Source organism: Podarcis melisellensis (genome assembly GCF_964234715.1).
Source record: "Podarcis melisellensis genome assembly, chromosome: 17".
Classification (NCBI taxonomy): domain Eukaryota; kingdom Metazoa; phylum Chordata; class Lepidosauria; order Squamata; family Lacertidae; genus Podarcis; species Podarcis melisellensis.
Genome location: NC_138534.1, coordinates 28327248 through 28335843, shown reverse-complemented (window position 1 = coordinate 28335843; position 8596 = coordinate 28327248). Strand labels below are relative to the sequence as shown.

The window sequence follows — 8596 nt, the reverse complement described above, 5'->3', positions numbered from 1 at the left end:
CCCTGCTCCAGATCTTTCCCCTAACACATATTATAGGTGGTAGCCTCAAGCAAGGACTTTTCTTCAGCTCCCAATCAGCAAGATGCTTTACAGGGTTATCGTTGAGGAATGGCGTACACAAATCAAACACTTTACTCAAAGTGCTAAGCAATATTGTTACCTTGGCCAACTTTGGCCTCTTGATCTCATTTTCTGCCTCTGCTTTAATTATTTGGTTGGATTATCAGTATTAAAGATACCCAGTTAAGCATCTCTGGCTCTCTAGGGTTAAACTCATGGTCAGGGTTGTTTTAAGGAAACAACAATATGGGGGGAAAATGAAGCCAGTATTATCCATAATAATTATCCACTGAATTTCGACCTAGAGTAATTTCCTTTAGGAGTAAGCTTCATTGAACTCAACAGGGGTTGTATAAGAATAAACATGCATAGAGCTAGATAGTAAGCACTACTGCTCTATAAAACGCTGCTTAAATGCAGCGCCTTAAATGAAGCGCTTTAAATGCAACATGATTCAGAAAGAAGGAAAAAGCACTCAGATAAAATAGGTTTATTTAAAAGTTATTTTCAGCAAAAATGAATATGCAAAATACAAACTCTGACAAAATGTTCATTTTTCACTTCATAGTTTACAAATATACAAAATAGAAGTCTCCTTAAATTTATATTACATATTTATTATGTAAAGAACCATATAGAAAAAAATATTTGTTCTGCTTAAGGCATATTTGGGAATAAACCATTGTACAAATTATTGCACATTGAAACCACAGTGCATTACAGACTGTCTGCATAGAAGATTAAAAGAGAGACAAACACAAATAAGCCAGGTTTATCAACCTGACTTAGGTCATCATTAACTGTAGATCGGAAGACAAACGTATTTCCTTGTCAAATATGCAGCAGTTGAGAACTTTGGCATTTTTGGTACCTTAAGAACCAAAAGTCATTCAGCACCATGAAAATAGACTTTTAACCATAACTCTGTACCTGAATTTCTTCTTCCTCATTTGACATAGTTTAGTAATGGCTTTTTTTTTAAGGAAAAAGAAATTGCAAGACTACAACATGTTTACAATATTGCATTGAAAATAAATCTTAAGGGAATTTAGGGTGAAGACAGACATAGCATTTAAAGAGAAGTCACAGTGGATTCTTCAGCCATGGTGTGAGGCAACCTCCCCCCCTCATTTCCCCCCACTTTGCACGACATTTATCCTCTGTGAAGTTAAATGGTGAGGTTTGGTGTCAGTTTTGTCCATTTCCCCCCACATTCCTTGCTTTAAAAATAAAATAAAGGTAAGTGCAAGTTCTACCTTCACACATTCTCTCTTCTCCTTAAAAAAATGAAAGTTTTAGAACTGTTGCAAAATTGCTTGAGGAATTTGGGTGGTGGGCAAAGAAAAAGAGAGAGGTGTCTCTGAAGTCACAAGCACATTAGCAGAACAGCATTAGCTTTTGTGGCAACCTTGCACAAACATGTTTTTGGGACTTCAACCTTGGCAAAGTGGGGGGGGGGGGGAGTTATTTAGATTGAATGAGATGAAGAAATTGCCAAAGCTGAACAGCCCCCACTGCTCTACAACGTTACACCTGTCTTCACCCATCATCTCCCTACGTAATCTCCCATTCTCCCCACCCTCAACAGTTTCGTTTTAACCCTGATATCCTTGACTTCCAGTCAATCCTTGGCAATCTGTAGTCCAGAAAGATTCAAGTCAGATTTTTCAATAAAAAAAATGGAATGATACAAGATCCAGTCACTGTCCCCCTATAAAAGTTCCACAATTGTCTCGTCTTTTCTTTATTGTCCGTTCATTTCCACGCTTTCTTTTTGGAAAGACCTCGCTGGGGTTCTTTGTAGTGCTTTAAAGTGGAGTTCTCCCCTCTGGCGGAAGACAGTCTTTTGTGCTGTCAAATACTGAATCTCTCATGGCAGTAAAGGAAAAAGTTCACCACGTCCTGTTTAAAAGTGTCTTTTCATATGCAAGGCAAGGTGGTCAGACCTGGAAAACGCTCTGTCACACCGCTGGCACTGGAATGGGCGGTGCCCCGTGTGTTTTCTGTAGTGACGCGTGAGTTCATCAGAGCGGGCAAATTTCCAGCCACAACCTTCCCAGTCACAGTGATAGGGCTTCTCACCTTCAGAAATAAAGAACCATATCAATTACTTCTGTATCCTTCACAGATATAGGTGCATCATACGATTCAATAAATATAAGTTTGTTCCAGCAATCACAGTTACAGACAGTTTTCCCTAGGATCAGACTATTGTCATTATAGCTTCACATTAGCCGCTATAGCTGAACAAATTAGAAAAGGAAAAAGTCTCATGCATATTTATTCAGCTGGTGAAACAATAGTTTTCTTCCCTCAAAATGCTGAAGGTGGTATAAGAAGCATTTTCTGTGGTGTGCGTACACCTATCCCTCAATCATTCCTCTTCAACAGTTCTGCAGGTTTTCTAAAAACCTGTAGAACCTGTTTGACCATGAACGGTGGCATAAAACAAACAGGCTTGCAAATAATGTACCCACATACCTAGCCACCTGTGGCTAATAAGAATTGCCTCTGGGTAGCGAAGCTGGAAAACTTTGCAAAACTTTGCTGTTGTTTTTCTTTTGATCACAAATGACTAGGCAAGCAAAATTATCTGTGGACTAGTATTATTAAACTAGTTTGCAAAGCTGGTGTTCACTACAGGTAACAATGCCTCACTTGTACCACCAATTCTCGCACACTAACATCTGTCACCAGCCTACATAAAATGAGGACATACCTAGAAGCATAAACATCTAAGGGACTTTTTTTCAATGATTGCTTGGCAGTATGTTAAATCACAATACTTTGTTTCTCGATCTCTGCCTTGACTGCTTCCAAAATTAATGTTGCATGTAAGTATTCAGACTACAAAGGAAACCTGCACCCATTCAGGTAAGCTTAGCAATCAAACTGTTGTTACAACCACACTTTTCAGGGAACTAAAGAAAACGATGGAAAGCTATTTGCAGTCCTTCACTGTCAAACTTAACAAACACTCTCCTTTTTATATATATAATCAAACCAAGAACTTATGCGGAAATTGACATCAATCAGAAGTTTCTCTGAAAGTCAATGTTCTCAAGCAGTTTGGAGATACTGAAACAGTGTTGTTCAATGTATTTTAACCATGCTGACAGTGCCCTAACTTTATTCTTTATGCCCTAGCTTTAGTATTTTAAATCATGCTTGTAAGTCAGTTTGAGTCAATTTTATGAGTAGTACAACTAATAATTGTTGTTGATGATGCTAATAATAATAAGAATCCTTGTACACAAGTGAAAGCGCCACTTAAATCAGTGAATCTGTTTCCAGGTATACATGTTAAAAACTAGGCTTTTAGCACTATTAACACGTAACAAGGCACTCCTAAACTTGCTTATTCAGAGCTAAGCCTGTCTTCAATGAACTAACAGGTTACCTGCTATACTTTTACTCATAACACCCATTTTTTTTCTTAAGAGAGTCTAATTATTATTAATTAGAAAAGATGTTCAAATTCTGGCAAATTTAATTGAAAAACAAATACTGCCATTCAAAGAATATTTACTCACAATTAAGTCCCACTGGGGGACTTAATTGAGTCCCACTGGGGGACTTAATTTCCAAGTGAACGTGTTAAGCAGCAAGGTAAATTATTGTGAGTAAAAAATTATTTCATAGTAAGATGAATGTATAAACTTCAGCAGCAAGAACTAAGTCTGTTGGTTATTTTTATCACTTTATATGGCTGGCTGGAAAATCCAGAACTGGATGTATTCCGAAGCTAATTAACCAAGTCTGTTGCTAACTGGCAGCCGTTTTATACAACAGAATTGAGGAGAAATTAAATATAACAGTTTGTGGGAGGGCTGCCCTGCTTCCCCTGAAGTCAAAACAGTCTCAAATTAGAAGTTGGTCTCCAAGATCATAGCCAATCAGCTAACATTTGTTGATTTAGAGAAAATCGAAATGAGACTAAGCTCTTTAACCAGAAGCAACAAGTCCAACAAAATAAATGAATTATAGCTATTTGCAATTTCCATTCCCCCAAAAGAAACACCTCAGTGGCGTTATCAGCATAAACATGCTTAATTCACTCCGGACTTCTAGCTACCTTGTAATTAGCTAGCCACATGGCCAGAGTCAGGCAAGAAAATCTTGCACGTCTGCAAAACAATTCCTTTGCTGTGGCTGAAACATTCAGAGACATTTTAACGAACTCCTCCGATCTGTAAGCAAAGCCAGATATTTAATGGCTCCCGCTATTTAAATTCTTATCTTGGTTGCAGCCACAGATATGCATATTTTAATACACTGGTGGAATGAAACTATTTAAAATGGATACCACAAAGGTACCCCACCAAAAAAGAAAGAAAAAAAGAATATGGTTGAGGGGGGTGTTGTTGCTCAGGGTGTGTATCCCCATCATGCCTTTGCCTCTGTTAGACAGGCTAGCAGGTTTTAATATTTCCAAAACCACCAAAACCTATTTAACTAGAGTGTGAGAAAAGATGTATACATGGGTACATGAGAATGATGATTCTCTCAGACTGATGGAGATGCAGGAGTTTAAGGGCGCAATTAGCACAGCAGCTCACTTACAAGGCACAGTGGGATACTTCTGAGCGAACATGGATGGGATTGCACAGCAAGGCAGTTAAAAAGAGGAATGAACGAGGCATCGCTGCATATAGAATATGCAGACTCCTTTTTTGTGTGTCCCAACATCATATCACCAAACAAGTTTCGCAAGCTTTTGGAAGACTTGCAAAACCGGTGCACAGAGTTACAGCGGGGCAAATGCATATGGCACCACGGGCAAACATGCCTTTTTCATACAAATGCCAGCTCTCTGGAAAAACCTCTTTCCAGCCACATACAACAACCCTACTAGGTTGGGTGGGGTGTGCAAAAACAAAACAAAACCCTTTACACAGCTGATGTTGGGCTATAGAGATTTGCTTTTGAGATAAGGGCATGAGATAAAGGGATGCCTGGGACCTTGGCAGCACAGTTGAGCAGGGCTTACCTGTATGGGTCCGAAGGTGTGCTTTGAGGTGTGAGCTCTTTGTGTACGTTTTGCCGCAACCCGCATAGTCGCATGTGTGTGTGGCGGTCCTTTTCCTGGGCCATGACCGCCGCCCCCTCTTCGGCTTGGTCTCTTCGGCGAGGCAGCTCCCAGAAGGCATCAGCTCTAGAGGTGAAGAGGGCGGAGTCAGCATCATCCCTTGTACCAAGCGAGGCATATTTACAGGCTCTCCAAAAACATTTAGATAGTGAGACTGACCTTGATACTGGAGCGCGCTTGGTGGCAGCTGCTCTGGGAGAAAAGGAGGGTATCCCGGGCCAGGGTGGTAGCCTGGAGGAAGCGGCAGAGCTGGGTGACTTAAGCCCTGCGGGGAGGGGTGGCAGTCTCTGCTGTTCATCAGCTCCTCTGGAGTCAAGGGAGGGTTAGTCCTGCTAGGCAGTGGGCGCCCCAAGGGGAAATCGTGTTGCTGCGCCCTCTGAGTATTCCCATGGGATTGGCCAATGGTGCAAGAAGGGGCAGCCTCCTGCTTGATTTTTTGGCACATTCTGGGCACATGGTTATAAATAGGAGGCTGCACAGGTCCATCTGAACAAGGGGAGGTTGCAGCAGCTGGGTTGTTCTTGCTAACACTGATGTGGTTGTTGTATTCCCCCATGTTCACGGTGGCTTTCACCACAAATTTGCCATGCAGGCTGCCCAGTGGGGATGGCTGCTGCTGCTGCTGTTGTTGTTGCTGCATATAAACTGGGTCCAGATCTGGCCTCATCAGCTCGGCTACAAATCCACCGGAAGGGGAGACGTCGTTGATATCAGCCAGGTTGAACGGGGCAGCCGGGGCCTGCTCCCTGTTGTACAGCATAGCTCCCCCTTCTCCTCCGGTGTGATCGCCCCTTTGCAGTTGGTAGGTGAAGTCGCAAGTGGTAACTGTTGGGCAGTTGCTGCTCGTGACGGCGGGCGAGGGGCCAGGAGTGGTGCTTACTACTGCTGCGGCAGCAGCCGTGGGTTGTTCCTGGGGCATCAGGGAGTTGGAGAGGATGAAGTCAAAGTCCAGAAGCTCGTTCAACTCCTCCGTCTCCCGCCTTGACATAGCCCCACTGCTGCTGTTTGTGGTGCTGCTTTCCAGCTCAGAAGAGAGGTCGTAAGGCCGTCCTGTGAACACAGAGGGAATCCGCTTGAGGTGAGAGAGCTCCTCCCGCCACTTCTGTGGGCAGAAAAAGAAGGGGAAAAAACGGTGTTGGTAAAGGAGAAAACAGTGCTGGTGAAAGCACACCGAACTTTCAAGTTTCGCAAAGCAGGAAAGGTATAGGAAAACCTAGCGACCACCAAAACAGGGGGAGAAGTCTTTCACAGACAACTCTTTGGGACACAACTGAGTTGCCACAACACAACAAGGGACAGTCCTCTGCTGATGGAAGTGAACCTGTCAGTCTGTTCAAAGCAGTAGTCGCATGGCCCAATGCAATCAGCTGCAGAATTGCAGGACTGTGAAACGAAACCCTGGAAATAGTCAATCCCCTATTTTATCATGTGTTGAAAATACTTAAATAACACACACTGCGGGAGGGGGGAATAAATTGGGAGTCTCTTGACTTCTGATATATGTGCTTTTAAGGCAAACTAGGCAATTGTCAAGTCACGACATGTTGCAGAGAACTTTCATTTTCCCTCTCCATTCTGTGCTACATGGTGTGTGTGGGTTTTTTGGGGGGGGCACTGTAATATTAATTTACGGGTTCAAAGGATTGTCAGGAGTTTTACTGTAAAACCTGAAGTTGCAAGGTTTAGATGGAATATTTTTTTAAGTATTTAACTTTCCAACTGTCTGTTGGAAACTTGCCTGCAAAAAGTTACAAGACGTAGTGATAAAATTAAAGGCACCAGTTAGTAAATTTATGTGTGTTTATGTGACTATACCTAAGTTTATGTATAGTCACATATATGCCCTTATAATCAAGTTACATTTACCTACTTATTAGTAAAGCAATGTTTTAGACACTACTGAGAAACAATAAGTTTACATAACTTAAAAAAGAAAAGGTATCATGTGGCTTTCTGCTGTTGTAAAGGAGCACAAAAATTAATACAAATCAACAAAAACTGCACACACAATGTTAATCAGATTGCCTGCATTTGATATTAAACACACGTAGGCGTTTTGTAAAGCAGCATGCATTATACAACAGCAGCTGTAGGTACAAGCCATCAGCTTGAGACAAGCGAACAAAAAGTTAACCTAAGCACATGAGTAGGTGTGCATATTTCCCAAGGCTGCCCATGTATTAAAACATATGTATCCACACCCATGATTCTGGGTTGCGATACACTGCATATTTCAGCTTATTTACTGCAGCACAGATCTGGTAAAGCAGATCTATCTAGCCCAGTTTCTCTTTCCCCCTACCATCCCACATTACAGAATGAACTTCAGGGAGCAGCTACGCCCCTGCCGAAGGTAAGAGCATTTTCCTAAATTGTGCCTACACACATTCTGAGGGTCTAGGGAACAAGAGAGCAAAAGAGTACTGTAGTCAGATGAAAGTGCTGCTTTTTTAAAAAAAGGTGGGGATCATATCCCCGCAGCTGCTGTTAGAATATACATTTACATTGCAACACCCCACCATGTGTATGCTTTCACAATTGTAAAGGGTGGAATAGCTCCCTTTTCGAACAAGACCGGGATTTTGTTTTTTTTAAAGATGTCTCATTCAAACTCTGTTGAGACCTGATCAACTTCCACATTCCATCCTATTATAGGAATCTCCTCCATCTTCTAACATCCCACCCCAGCCCCAAATGCTTTAGCTTAAAAAAAAAAGAAAGATAGTGGGACTCAAGCCCACCAAGAAGCACCACCCTAACGTGGAATCCCATTCCACCAGTACAGGAGCTTGAGGAATTCTTTGATTCAGTGTTTCTTTGGTGGAAGAAATGCACTCCACACCTGTGCCGAAGGTCGTTCTCATGTCCCATTAAAAGCAAAAACGCAGGTTCTGGGGGAGCTGAGCTCCTCTAGCACTAGTTTGATCCCTGAGTAAACCCGTCAGCATTCACACACAACTGCCCTGCCTGGTTGTGTACTCACGTTACTGGCACCTGCTTGCCTCAAGGCTTTCTCCCTGCCGGCCGTGCCCGCTGCGAAGGTGGCGATGGAAGGGAGGAGGGTGCCGCTGAGAGCCATGTCAAACTCGCCGTGGGGCGGCTGCCTGCGGAAATGTCAGAAGGGAGAAGGGTGAAATAAACCAGCGAAGCCCTGGGTTCATCCACAGACAGAACGCAATCAAAGAAAAAAAAATATCCAAATTCGGTTCTGGCATGCTCAAAGTTCAGATCCAAGCATCCTCAAAGGGAAGAAGGGGGGTAGAAAAAATGGAAAAAGGGGAAACATCACCCACCTCATTAACGTGCCAAGGGCCGGTGCTTGGTCGGAGGTCAGAAGTATAGAATTATTAGTGTGATATATATAGACAGATATATGTATTTATATATACTGCAACGGGATGTTGTTAACTTTTGTCCTTTGGGTTGCAAAAAAAAAAAAAGCGAACC

The 8596-nt window shown here is 42.4% G+C and overlaps 1 protein-coding gene across 3 annotated transcripts; it reads right to left on the bottom strand.

Moving 5' to 3' along the window:
* Positions 1–535: 535 nt before the first annotated feature.
* On the bottom strand, positions 536–8596 carry KLF4 (KLF transcription factor 4). 3 transcript variants are annotated; one of them, XM_081894408.1, is made up of 5 exons: positions 8443–8591; positions 8133–8253; positions 5309–6251; positions 5051–5215; positions 536–2142 (listed from the first exon to the last, which is right to left on the bottom strand). In XM_081894408.1, exons 1-5 carry the CDS (start codon positions 8445–8447, stop codon positions 1967–1969), a joined length of 1410 nt encoding a protein of 469 aa, XP_081750534.1. In that variant the 5' UTR covers positions 8448–8591; the 3' UTR covers positions 536–1966. The 3 variants fall into 3 exon arrangements, with proteins under 3 accessions (XP_081750534.1, XP_081750533.1, XP_081750532.1); XM_081894407.1 differs by having other exon boundaries at positions 5051–6248; positions 8443–8596; XM_081894406.1 differs by having other exon boundaries at positions 5051–6251; positions 8443–8594.